At 39.7% G+C, this 13,958-nt stretch overlaps 1 protein-coding gene across 9 annotated transcripts in view; it reads right to left on the reverse strand.

Annotated features, from left to right (window-relative positions):
• Positions 1 to 13,958, reverse strand: part of utrn (utrophin) — a 184,936-nt gene that overhangs the window by 127,939 nt on the left and 43,039 nt on the right. For 8 of the 9 annotated variants that reach the window (XM_044169396.1, XM_044169405.1, XM_044169399.1 and 5 more), the window contains 19 exons: positions 13,571 to 13,741; positions 13,276 to 13,467; positions 12,310 to 12,444; positions 9,455 to 9,604; positions 8,669 to 8,830; positions 8,018 to 8,149; positions 7,432 to 7,605; positions 7,064 to 7,219; positions 6,783 to 6,953; positions 6,254 to 6,433; positions 5,396 to 5,524; positions 4,692 to 4,862; positions 4,449 to 4,505; positions 4,056 to 4,211; positions 3,160 to 3,297; positions 2,922 to 3,017; positions 2,581 to 2,751; positions 1,845 to 2,017; positions 224 to 374 (listed from right to left, as the gene is read on the reverse strand). In XM_044169396.1, the coding sequence (XP_044025331.1) occupies positions 224 to 374; positions 1,845 to 2,017; positions 2,581 to 2,751; positions 2,922 to 3,017; positions 3,160 to 3,297; positions 4,056 to 4,211; positions 4,449 to 4,505; positions 4,692 to 4,862; positions 5,396 to 5,524; positions 6,254 to 6,433; positions 6,783 to 6,953; positions 7,064 to 7,219; positions 7,432 to 7,605; positions 8,018 to 8,149; positions 8,669 to 8,830; positions 9,455 to 9,604; positions 12,310 to 12,444; positions 13,276 to 13,467; positions 13,571 to 13,741 (2,865 nt within the window). The remainder of the gene's footprint in view (positions 1 to 223; positions 375 to 1,844; positions 2,018 to 2,580; positions 2,752 to 2,921; positions 3,018 to 3,159; positions 3,298 to 4,055; positions 4,212 to 4,448; positions 4,506 to 4,691; positions 4,863 to 5,395; positions 5,525 to 6,253; positions 6,434 to 6,782; positions 6,954 to 7,063; positions 7,220 to 7,431; positions 7,606 to 8,017; positions 8,150 to 8,668; positions 8,831 to 9,454; positions 9,605 to 12,309; positions 12,445 to 13,275; positions 13,468 to 13,570; positions 13,742 to 13,958) is intronic. The other variant, XM_044169400.1, reaches the window with a different exon arrangement.

The raw sequence follows: 13,958 nt of genomic DNA on the forward strand, positions 1-13,958 counted from the left end.
GAATACCATGAAAGTTTTCTATAATGTTGTAAAAATGTGTAAAAATACAAATCAATATATTCTGCACTTAGTGAGACTTACAGATGTCTCCAGGGTGGTGTGACCAAATGCACATGTAAAAATCACACAAAATACAGCAGTATACATTTAAATTCAGGCAGTCACACACACTTGCATGAAACACATATTCAGACCTCGACGCTCTCCTTCCGCCTCCACTGACCTCTTGGTGTTGTCGTGCAGAGTCCAGGTCCAGCTGTCCATCAGGGCCAACACTCTTGGACAGCAGTGTCTCTGTATCAGTCAGCCACTGGCTCAGGTCATTTGTGTCACAGTGGAACTGCCTCCACTCCTCTATGGCACGGTCAAAACTCCTGCAGCGGAAGAAAGAAACACACACACACATCACACTATTGCCATGATCTACAGGTAGAAGCAACACGCCAAGATATGCAGCAATGCACTGAATGTAAACATAACTTTTGTTTGTTTATAAGAAAACTCCACAGGGCTGAACTCAGAAAGCTGAAGCCTCATTTTAGCATCAGAAAAACCTTTGGATTTCCTGTGGATTTTGTCCCCTCACTTACTTTGAAAGCACATCAGGAAGGGATCAGGAGGAATGATTACAGCAAGCAAAAAGAGTTTCAATGTTCATATGGACACCTGACTATTATTTTAAGACAGACTTGAAAAACTGCAAACCTATCCTTTAAGTACAAATACCTCAAAAATGTACTTATTATTTGTACTTAGTTATTTTACACCACTGAGTAGATGTCATTCCCTACTTTCAGCAAGAAGTGTGTTGTGCTGGTGTGTACGTATGCGTGCGTGTGTGTGTGTGTGTGTGTGCGCGCGTGTGTGTCACAGTACCTATGATAAATGATTCTGATGTTTGTGTGGATACGCTTTTCTTAAATGTACATTTTCTTTGTTATTATTTATCTATTGTGCATTGGACACTATTTCCTTCATTCAACTAAATATCAAACACACCTAATAAAAGGAACCAGATACTAATGCCAAAAACACCCACTGGGAAATTCCACAGTTTGTGATAAGGAAAAATGGCACACTTCTATTAAACACCAGAAAATGTCATAACAATCAGGAACCCGTAAATAAATCAGCATAGAACGAGAAGCTGATACAAAAAACAGATCTTGATCGCATTGATGGTCTGCATGAGGGCTATTTCCTCTTACAGCAACGCTTGGAGCACAACAAATCTGATCAGAGAGACAAGGTGAGGAAATTAGTTTTGGATGGGCAATTTCACAAAATATACTCCACTCTTTTGATTTTTAATGATGCCCAGAGGTTATTGTGATTACAGACAGTGCTTCAGCATTTGTGTGCAATCTTCAAAATTAGCTTACTAGTTCATTCTAGCATGTGCACACACTGTGCTCAGCAAATGTAGACTGTTTATGCCCAAGGAATTGTGTTGATTGTAGTCAAGGTCACCCACTGTGTGTGTGCATGTGTGAATGAGTGAGTGAATATGTGAATAGGCATGAGATTGTTTATGCCCAAGGAATTGTTTTGATAGTAATCAAGGTCATTGCGTGTGTGTGTGTGTGTGTGTGTGTGTGTGTGTGTAGGGTGCTTGATTATGTGCCCTGGTCTATATCTTTATCTGTTCCTGCTGTCTCCTGACTTGCAGACAGCTGGCATTTAATGTTCCTGCAGCTTCAACCACATATCCTGACACACACATTCACATCTGAAAATAGCAGTTTGTTCGCTTCTCTCCTGTGTCAACAACCTTATTACTAGTCGATGAGTTTATATACAATGTGATCTGTTGTGCTGGATGTGTGTGAAGTTGGTGCACGCACCCCTTGCGGTGGTTGTACATGCGGTTGAGGCGGTCCCACTCGGCATTGAGCTGTGTGAGGGCATCTCCGATTTGGGCAACCTCAGCAGTCGAAGCATCCCTAATGGTATCAGGCTGGCGCTCATGGATCCCTGTCACCTGCTCACCAATACACTCTAGATTCTCTTTGATATTCTATAAAAAGACAAATACAAGATGAAGGAAAGGGGACAGCAAGGTGGGAGAGGTAGGGTTGGGACTATGAATTAAAGCAGTGGCTAGAAAGTTCACACATTAAGAAGGATGTTAAGTGGAGCTAACATAAGAAAATCACTTGTGGCAGCTGATTATCTGAGACAGACTAACTTCAATATTTTACTGATCACTTCTAAAGAAGGGACAGATTTGGCCCCCTCGTCTTATTCCGGAGCTTAATCCTTTATGGCGCTGAGTAAAGCCTTAAATTCCTAAAAAGAAAAAAAACCTTCTAGTCAATTTTAACTCCAGATTTAAGGTCTAGGATGTCTGAACACTTTGCTTAGGAATGCCCTCTACAAGGTGCAGAACTAGTGTTTTCTATTAAGTTATTCATTCTATTTCTACTACAAACAAATGTTCATGCGTTTTTCTTGTTTAACTTAGTGAAAACTGCTATACTGAACCAAAAGCAGTGCAATATCACAGATCATTTTTGTGACATGTTTACAATGCCAATTTGTGACTTAGCAGGTTGGGTATATATATGAGTGACGACCCACCCTCAGTGTGTCCTCCTGGCTAGAAAAGTCTTCATAGAGCCCGCCACTGAGCTCAGAGGAGTTCAGGAGCAACTCGTTGTCGGCCATGGCGAGGAGCACTTTGTTGATGTCCAAAAGGTAGTCGGACGGACTCAGTGAAGGAGCGCTGCTACGCTCCACTGAAGACATCTCCTACACCACACAGGAGCAGGAGAAAAACACAGGGCAGAGGGAAGTCAGATTAGTGAAAGAGGGGAACCAATTGTGCCACATGATAATACAGCATGCCACACTATGCTAAACTAACACTACAGTCAGTCCAATCACGCACTTTCAGTGAAATGCATATGTGAATCCCTCACCTCGACTGAAAACTCTCTTATCTGCTCTGTGAAAGTGTGAGTAGACGACGACTCCACAGAGACTTCCACCTGCCTGATTCGTAGCGCCCTCAACTCCTAAAGTAGGCAAACACACACACATTGACCAAGCTGCAACAGTGCACAACTAGCTATGCACTAGCTATGTTTTCTTAGATTAAAGAAACATTCCCGAATAAGCCCTGCTTAAGGAAGAAACATATGTTTTGATGCATCTCACCCTGTGAGCAGAATATTGGCTCTGCAGCCGGAGAAGCAGAAGTCTCAGCTCCTCCCTCTGGCCCTCGTCTGAAGTTTGTTGCAGCAGTTCTTCTCCTCTTCTCAGCAAGCCTTCCACGCTGGCTTTCTCCTCATCCATCTGGTGCAGAGAGACAAATGAGTGAGTTCAAGAGGCTGCAAATCAGATCCAACTTATTTGGAGATTGTTTTTTTAAACTACAGCAGTCTTCAACACATCTTAAATCTATCTATCTATCAATTCAGTTAGCAGAGAAAATAACAACCTACACACCAGAAACTGACATTAGCTGTAAGTTGCTCCTTTGCTAAACCAGCAAAAAGCTGTTCAGACGCTGTAGACACTTCTCAGGAAAATACTGTTTAAAACACAATAGGAGCTTCCTGACTGGCACACTGACCTTGCTTTGGACTGGTCAGGTTTGTTTAACGTCATACACCTTGATAACGCAGCTTGAATTCCAGACTTGTTAGGCCTTGAAATGCCCAATCAAAGCTTGTCTTATCAGGTGGCAGCTTTATATAGCCTGTAGCCCAGCATATTCTTCATAGAAAAACTCATTCTCAGTTCTCATTCTCAGAAAGAGAATGAGGAGCCTGCGGCAATTTTGTGTGTGTGTTTTCAAATATTTCTGGGAAATTGCTAGATGGCTAACCTTAATGGAAACCAAACAATGGACAGGGCGCTTATTTCTGCAATACTACAACATTTGGGGTTCTAATTTAATGAAGCAATTACTACTTTGCTGCTCATGCCTTGTCTATGTGTACACATCTCATAATATTACCATAAGTATCAATCATCATCATTGTGAGTACTGTTTCTTTGAAAGTAAAAAAATAAAAATAAAATGCTACAAAAAGGATGAAATTGTATACCATGTCATCATCCAGAACGTTTGTTTGGTCCTGCTGCTGCTGCAGAGCCTTGAGTGTGTCCTGGAGCTCTGCCTGAAGCTCCTTCACCTCACTGATGTCCAGATTATCAGCAGGGCGACTCTTACTCTCTGCTCGGATCTCCTGGCTGTGAATGAACTGATGAGACAGAGCAAAAACACACCTCAGGTCAAAACAGGTAAAATAAATGCAATTATCTGACTGCACGCTCAAAGAGAGTGCTCAGCTGTAGTAGAATTTGTGATAATACACTGACTCCAAATAAAACCTTGGAGTATTTTCTCTAAAAAGTCTATGTAAATGTAGTTTGGATTAAATTAATTATGTCCCCTTTGTCACCGGTGTCCTCACAGTTTGTACTACTGTTTCTTATACCTGCTGAGATACCTGCTGGTCCAACTCCACACCACCTGACTCCAGACTGGTCATCATCTGAATGCCAAAAGACAAGGAACAGACAGAGTGACTGTACAGACTATACCACATGCTTTGTATGTGAGAGTTTAACCTTTTTGTGCGTACAGCAGGATTAAATTCCACACTGAATCCAGGTGATAATGGATGTTGGCTTGTTTGATGCAGCGATTTTAGGTTTACATACAGTTTGTGCTTTTGTACCTTGGCAGTTTTGATGTGTTGGGAGACTTTGTCGAAGTTGCAGTTGAGCTCAGACAGTTTGGGCTCCACCACATCTCGGCAGGCGGGCCCCCTGCTGGTCATCAGGATGATGGCCTGGTCCTTCACATTGTCCACACGCAGACTGATGTCCTCCAGCTCCTCTAGCATGCGCTGAGGACAGACCACAGAGTAGCTGGTCATCTATTTATCTATTAGTTTGTGCTATCAGTCATTTTCTCTCAGACTGGATAACACTGTAGCCTTGGTTCAGACCAAAGAGCTTATCACAGCATGTACTGATCAAGGTTAGCAGGCCCAACCGCCAGCTGATATTTAGTGGAGACCTTCAGTTGTCATGGCGAGAGGAAGGGAAGGGTTAAGAATTTAATATAACTGCAAGATAAATTATTTGACACTACCATAAAAGACTCAGCTTCTCCTCTTTCCTATTTCCATAAAGCAATTCTAAACTATTACATACTACAAAGCTTGTTATGGTATCAGCTTTGCCAATTCTTACATATTTTCAGACTTTACAGTCAATGAAGAATAGTATAAACTAATAACTTTGTACTGATAATATGGAAAAAGACAGACTGGTAACCTCACAAGTTTTAACTATCCTTTATGTACCAGGTGTACTGTATCCACCTTTATTCATACTAACGTTTTCTCTCACAATGTAATGACTCCCTCTGCCTTACCTTTACCACCTTTTCCCTCTCTGTCGGGGTGAGCCGCTCAGCCTCATCCAGGTGGATCTGGGTCTGGTAGAGCCAGGTGCTGATGTGAGCCAAGTTCTCATCAAAAATTTCCACTTCATTCTGGTGACTCTGCAGACATACAACGAAAAAACAAAGGCTCAGTGTTTCCATTAGGAATACAAACATTAATTACTGTTAAAGGTCCTCCTGTGTTTTCCCCATTTTCTACTTCATCTAAAACAAGACAATTTAATGATTTTCTGAGCTTTCCATAACATTTACATGACTTGCTGCAGTACACAATTACAAGTTCAAATGGTAAATATATTTTACTGAAAAGATGATTTGCATGTCCATGTTTTGTTGTTGATTTGTTGATTGAAGTTTATTTCTTTGCCCAGATACTGTAATCACTTACACAGCATAATGAGGAAATGTTTTATTTGGGTTTGAATCTTTCAAAGAAACAACCTTGTAATGCCATTTTTTTATCTTTCCAAGGTTGGGCAAAAACAACTTTCAAATTCAATGAACTTTTTAGAATTTCAAAACTTATCACATGTGCTTAAAATATTCCAGCACATTTGATATGTCTTGTGAATGCAGTAATAATTGAAAGAATTCTCATTACACAGAATAATTGCATACTAAATGGCACAGCTAAGGCAAAAATACATTTATTCACCCAAGAGTAACCTTTGTTCACTTGCAAATGATGGCAAGTAAAAGTCTTGTTTAAGCATATAACTATAAATACTTAAAGCAGGTGGGAGAATCTACTTACTCAGAGAACATTTAATAAACAACACAGCGACTTTGTATTTATTAAGCCTTACTGTATAAAATATTTGCACTCACTAGCACAGCACTAAGCCAGTCCTCAGTCCAGGTGCGGATGCGGCCCCAGGCTTCATTGAGCCCACAGAGTTTGTCCTCCAACTGAGCCTCGCTGCCCTCCACCAGAGTCTGCAGACCAGCACTGGTCTCCATCAGGCTGGACAGCTCCACCTTACGACGCTCTGACTCCTTCAGCAGGCCCTGGTGGAGGGACACACACACACACGTATACAATGTAATATACAGTATATTAAACAGGTTCATGTGGTGGCCTCCATGTTTCAATAATTTATTGCCATATCAGCTAATTGTTGTCAAGATTTATTGTACAGTACATACACACATACACAAAATAAGGCATGAATTACAGGTAATCAAATATAATAATCTGAATTCACATCCCAAAACCCAGAATGGAATAGACAATAGACAGAGAATGCTAAAGTGTTTTCATCATACTGTCCTTCTGCCCCACCTACTGTCCAGAAGCAGAAGCACTTCTTTGCTCCTGCTGAAGAGATGTGATGAAAGGTGTGGACAGTTTACTCACATTAGCCCATGCAATCTCAGCATCAATGTCAGCTGGCATGTCTCCACAGCTGTTCTTCTGCTGGAGCTGAGCCTCATTGGTGGTCAGCCACTCCTGCAGGGCGGCGCTCTCCTTCTGGAACTTTTGAGACAGAGACAAAGCTTTTTCCAGGTCCTGCTTGCCCTCTGTTACCTGTAAGGAGAAGGAAAATGAAGGTGTCTTAAAGATATTTATTATTACTTATAATCCAACATGAGCTGTGTTTTGTAGAGCAAGTAGAATTAATTTGCTTTAAAATTTACCTGTGCCCCCAGGTCATTGTAGAGCAGTTTGAGAGCTGTGAGCTGTTCGTCCATGGCCTTGGGGTTCTCCGTCTGTTGTTTCTGCACAATCTGTCGACCTGTCTTTATCACCGTCTCCACCTCCAGCTTCACCTCACTCAGCAACTTGTATAGTTTCTATAAATCAAAAAAAAAAAAGAAAAAGAAAAATTAGCCTATGACTGAGGGTGAGATATTTTTTTGTGTTTGTGTCTGCAGAAATAGGTAAGTAGACTGTCAGATATTTTTGTTTATGTATCCTTAAATCATTTTGTTGAACATTTGTAATGTGAACACAGAACAGTTCATGCAATCAGCAACAAAAAAAACATAAGGTTTGTAGCTCTCACCATGCAACCACTGAGGTGGGACTGGATTTTTTCCGGGTCCACATCCCCGACATCCAGAATGTGCAGCTCAGCCTTGGCACCTTCCAGGACCCTCTTACAGTCCAACATGCGCTGCTCAAAGTTAGCTGGCTTCTGGAACAGCTGGTACTTTGTGGAGATCTCCCTCAGTTTCCTCTGCAGTGGGTAAAGGGAGAGATTTGTAAAGTTCTACATCACTATCACAACAAAGATATCACACACACTTCTCTTACCATGCTGCAATGATTTAGTTTTTTTCCCCCCCACAGTTTTAAATGCGAAAAATGTCTAAACAACATAATGGCAATATAAGAATAAGAAGTGTTTAATGAGAATCTTGCATTTCAGAAACTATTAAGAAACCAAATAAGCCTGAAGTATGAAAAAAATTCTGGCATCATCCATCTGTAAAATTATTCTGACACCGGTTATCATTGCTCCACAGAAGAAAGATCAGTACAAGTATTTCTAGTTTTAATTTTAACGATTATGTAGTGATGGGAGGAGAAACCAGTCTGGCATCAGTTCCATGCAGTTCCTGATGTTCTCCAGTAGGAGTCAGTGTTACCTGTAGCTGGTCCAGCATGGTCCCACCCCGAGCAGCTTTGCCATCAGTGGTGGAGGGAGGCAAGTTGGCCACGTTTCTCCTCCTCATCTCCTCCACTGTCACCTCGTGGGCTGTGATCTCTGCCCCGATGGTCTGAAGGAAAAGTGAAAATGAACATATGAGTATATGTACAGTCATACAGACATACCTCTTATACTTACTGTGTTTATGCATTAATTAGGTCTTTAGTTAGTGCTTATGTACATGTAACACTCTGTATGTAATACTATGAAATCTTTAGATTTCAGAAAAATTTGTTGAGTTGAGGCATGTTTTTACTTAGGACCACAACAAAGATCAATATAACAACCAAAATATGTACTATATGTGTTAATATGTACATTTATTTTAAGAGTTTTTCAGACTTCTGATTACTGCTTAGTTTTCCACAGCTTCTGTAGACAACCTGATGTGTCATTATGTGTATATTATATTAATAATATACTGTACTACTGTTCCATAGGCCTCTAGGTGAAGAAGGAGCCCTCCAACAAGTGATACGATACTGTGTGAAGTAAGATCCATCAAGTATGGATGCTTCCCCAAGTGTCACGTCTTGTCTGATAACTCCTCTGGGTGTGAGAGTGTGTGTTGTGCACATGTGTACTGTACCTGTGCTTCCTGCGGGAGCTGGAAAGCGTCGATGCGGTCCGTGAGGTAGGAGGTGAGTGTGTGGTCCAGCTGGCTCAGAGACTCCTGCAGTGTTTGGAGCGCCTGTTCGTTCTCCTTTAGGGTCTGCAGCTGCTGCTCAAGGCTGATCTGCCTGTTGACCGCCTGGAGGATATCAAGTCATGGGTTTGAATATTTCACAGCCAATGATGTCAATATTCTGATATTCCAGATTCAAGCAACTAAGGGGAAGTTCATGTCCTAAAACTGTAGATGGAGAAGACTGAATACAATAGCTGATATATTCAATTATTAACAATTATACTCAGGAATGTAAACACCCATCCAAAATACAGTGTTTTTTCTGTTGTACTTGACTTGATGTGATAATGCAATGAGTACACCAAATTCTTAAAGATGCTTATAAATATACTGTGTGCCAAGTGCAAAATGGTAAAATACATTTTGAGCTGATATAGTGTAACATAGTGAAAATATAAATATTATAAAACATAAATGTGTTTAGTATCATTATCAATATAAAACTCAATACATTAACTGGTTAATATTTTCTGTGTACTGCCTATGGAGATGTTTGGGGAAAATGACACCACGTCATGTTTGCAAAGGATATAATTAAATACAAATTCCTACAGTAAAAGAAAATGCATAGGTCTGAATAACTGAAAAAGAAATCCAAACATAACATACAATGGATGCCTTTTTTCAACAGTAACAAACACACACGCACATCCCACATTTGCTTACACACAAAGACATGGTCCTGACCTGGTGGTTGAGCTGTTCGTAATGGGAATTGAAGGCCTCTAGTTTTTCGCTAATGAGTTCGTCCAGTATGCCCCCGTCTATCAGCGTCTGACCCAGCTCTCTGATTTGCGTCCGGTTGTCCCCGGGGTGACGAAGCGCACTCTCCAAAGACTGGTGGTGAATGGAGAAAGGGAGAAAAGGGTAAATTTATGGGCAAAAAATCAGAAAAATCAAGCAAAAAAGGGAAGGAAAGGAAGTGAGCACGAGGAAGTGAAATTACCAGACAACAATAAAATAGTCCTTTGATAAAGCCGCAACCAAGCTCAAGAAAGGTTAACTGCTTCACAGTTCCAGAAATATGCCACAGAAACTAGAACAAACAGCAAGAATTAAATATCTAGAAACCAAACACCAGAGAGAAAAAAGAAATCCAGTGAATTAGTGAAAAACTCAAAGTGTGTGCATGTGTGCATGCGTGCATGTGTGCGTGTGGGCGAGCAGGCGTGTGTGCTTGCGGGTGGGCGTGCAGGCGTGAAAGATTGAGAAAGAACCAAAAAGCTGAGCAAACAGATGGAGTGCAGATGCAGGAATTGCACACATTGGGTGTGTCAGATGGAGGCTAACCGAAAAAAGATGAGAACTGAACGAGAAATGAGAGACAAGTGAGAGAGAAGCCTGTCGAGTGACGGCACTTGTTTGGATCCAACAGTCATTGTTTACGTGGGGTCATTAAATGTGCTTTTCCTTCCCGGAGGTAATGGACAGAGAGAGAGAGAGAGAGACAGCAACAGCATCCCTCCAGAGGGGTGAGTCTGATTAGGAAACTGGGAGAATGGGAAGGGTGAGGGGTGAGAGAGGGAGGTTTGGAAGAATAGAGAGGGAGAGAGAGAGAAATAAAGAAAAAAAACAGCCAAAAACACATAAGGACGAAGAGGAGAAGGGTTGTCTTCAAGGGTCTTCAATTTCCTTCATCACTATGCAAAGTTACAGAAGCAGCACTGTGATTAAAGTGAGTTTGACAGTCATGCTGCAGGCAGTCTACAGATATAGTAACAGAGCAAGACAAAGCAGAAGAAACTTGGGAGACAAAGTCAGAGACAATGAGGTTATTACAGAGTTAGAATAATAAATGGATGGTTTGGTTTATGAATTTTTCCTACTTATCCTGTCTCAGACCAATGAATGGACACCTTTTCTATGCGTCTCCATGCCATTTAAAAGCATGATGTTTGGTGAGGTGATTCCTGGGTGTCTACTGGATCATGCAGTTGCTTCTCTCAAATATAATGTAGGTACAGGAGAAAGGACAGAATAAATACAGTTCTAAAAATAATCAAAGATGGATGGCTGGTTTAACTAAAAAATTAATTATTTATATATTTATGAAGTAACTCATTTCCACAAGAACAAAGATTATATGATTATATTATTCACTTTCTGTTGACATGTGCCTGCAGCCATGGAGGATGAATATGTGCATTTTCAAAAATGTTTTTCCAAAAGTAAGAAGTAAGTAGTCCAGTAGTTCAAATATAGTAGCATTTTCTATGTTCGTACAGTATTTGAAATTTTGCACATAAACATGTTGCATCTGAAATTATGTAGATTTATATTTAATGTAATACTGTTTTTTTATATATTTATTTTTTGTTTATGTATTACCAGAAGATGTCTTGTTATATTTTTGATGCTTGATATATAGCAGTACCTTGTAATCACATGTGGGATTGGCCAAATGTTTGGCATGACATGTAAATAAAAACTAACCAAAAACTAACCACTGGATAATGGTTAGTTTATCCACTGTCTCATAATCATCTTAATAAGCTACATTTAACTTGACAGTACTCATTATTGCACTATTACTTATATACATATATTATTACATTGTATTATACCGTACATACTTATCATCCTCTAAATCCACTTGGTACTTACACTTATTTTAGCTTTTATACTTATATCCACTTTGTACTTAATTTATCTTACCTGTATTATAGTGTATTGTATTTTGATTTGCTTAGTACTTCTATTCCTGTGTGCACTGACGTGATAGTGAGCAGCTGTAACGAAAGAGTTTCCCCTCGGGGATCAATAAAGTATTTCTGATTCTGAAAATGTTCACGTTAATTGAGACCAACAACAGCACTGTGTCAAAGGGTGGTGAATCTCCCCTACTTTTGGTGCTACTAATTACATCTAGAAAATTAAGCTTAGCTAAGCTAGTTTCACCCTTAAACACATTCAAACTGCACACATAGTAAGGCATCCATGATCATTTAAGTAAAGTAAAAATTAAGAAAGTTGGAAAAATATGAATATTCCACAAAACCTTAATCTTCCCTTTAAAAGATGAGCGAAATTAAAAGGCGAGAAAGAGAAGAAAACGGTCAACTATAAGATGACAGATTAATTAAATGTGATTATAGTGACATGTCTTGGGCTGGAGAGGTTTACGTTAAAGGTAAGCAGAAATAGTTTGTTTATATTTGGGACTCATTATATCCTTAGAAAATGAAGCATGTATTACCGTCTGAAAAGAAAATGCATATATAGATAACATATCTATATATAGATATAGAAATACATATAGAGTATAGATTCTGCCTTTTATTTTAATATTTATTTTATTATTACATTTATTTTTATTAAATTTGTATTCACTACATTTGTATTATTATTATTATTATTATTATTATTATTATTATTATTATTATTTTCCTATTTACTTTATTCTATTTGAAATATATGTGGAGGGAACATGTTTGTATACTGATGTGTTTCTTTTGGTACTATCATTGAAATCTCAATAGAAAAACAACCCAAAAAAACAATGTGATTATAGTAAGTGTGTGTGTGCGTGTTTGCATTTGTACCTCCAGAGCGTCATTGACGGCCTCAGTGCTCTCTGGTAGATTGTCAGTAGCTTGCACCTTCTCCCCCAGAGTGTTGAGCCAACCCTGCTCCATATCCAGGTACTGAAGCAACTCCATCCAACAGGACCAAACCTCCTATAGAGTATAACCCAACACACACATAAACACACAGTCAAAAACATTTAAATACAGTTGTGCACAATCAGAGAAACATAAATTACATTACTATAAAGTGACAGCTCTATTAAATATGCCCTGGCATATAATTTTAAAGGACAATATGAAAAAACACTTCACTGTGAGGCATTTTTACAAAAAAAAAAACCCTTCAGTATACTCAAATTAAACTGCAAAACTCTGCGGACAAAGAGGAGATGGTGACTAATGGACTTCAGGCAAAGAGTATACATGAGCACAACTCAGTGACGTTTCTGACCTTTACCCTGCAGATTCTGGGATGATAATCAAAAACAGTGCCCCAAACTATGATTTTGCACTCACAGATTAGCTCTGAAAACCAGAATCACCAGTGCCCTTCCAGCTTCTCTTGTTCTTCGCATGAAAATTAACAAAAGGATCTCACGAAATGACACATCAAATAAACTTACATGTCATTCCAATTCTGAACCATAAGAGTTGCAAGTTGACAGACAAATTGGGCCATTCATGCATAAAAGGTTTTTTAGGTGAATATGTGTCACAACAGCTTTATATACCAGAAAAAGACTTTAACCTTAAACTCAAAGCCAACTTAAATCCCTTATGACCAGGAGCTTCTTTTTCCATCGTCAGTCTAAAATCACAAACTGTGAAGTTGTGGTGCAAGTATATTTTTACAACAAAAAAAGCATAGGTGGCCATTGTTCTCAACTGAAGTTAGTCCAGTTCATTTGTCAGATAACCAATATTTTTATTCACAAACAAACAAAAAAACTTTTAACATTCTCCAACACAGAAAGGCATTACCTCCAGAGTGTGACACTTGCTCTTGAATCGGTCACAGAGTTTGTGGTAGTTGGCTAGTACCCCCTCTAGCTCTGAGGTCAACTCCTGTCCACTGCCTCCACCAGGGGGCAATGTTCTGGATACCAGCATGTTGATGCTGTCTTTCAGGATCTTTACCTTCACCTCCTTCTGTAGCACATCCTCTTTAGCCCTCTGTGAAAGATGATGACAGGTCATGTGTTTATCAGAGAATCACCATAATTCCCCAAAGTTCCCATATGTTCCTGTTAGGTTATATCCACACATCCACTCCCACCTTCATCTCCTCCAGCGACGCTTCCAGCTCCTCAGGACTCTTGTATTCAAAGTCCCTCATGAGAAACTCCTCATCGACCTGGGTCATCCACTCCTGCATCTCCGCCAAGTCCTTCCTCAGATTCACCTGCCTCTCCTGACTCTCTGCCACACGCTCCTGATGGCTCAGCAGCTGGAGGGAAGCATATGACATCAGGTTTGTATATGAAACAAACAGTTATGTGGCCTAAAATCAAGCTGTAAATACAAACACACAATGAAAATCTGTTCTATGAGACTTTGAACTACAGAAGATGTCTTATCTGCTTGCTATTGACACTAAAATGTTGCTGTAATTATGTGAATGAATACAGACACACATACACACAAAATAAGAAGCCATAGTTCTT

The sequence above is a fragment of the Siniperca chuatsi genome, linkage group LG16 (assembly GCF_020085105.1).
Source record: "Siniperca chuatsi isolate FFG_IHB_CAS linkage group LG16, ASM2008510v1, whole genome shotgun sequence".
In the NCBI taxonomy this organism is placed as follows: Eukaryota; Metazoa; Chordata; class Actinopteri; order Centrarchiformes; family Sinipercidae; genus Siniperca; species Siniperca chuatsi.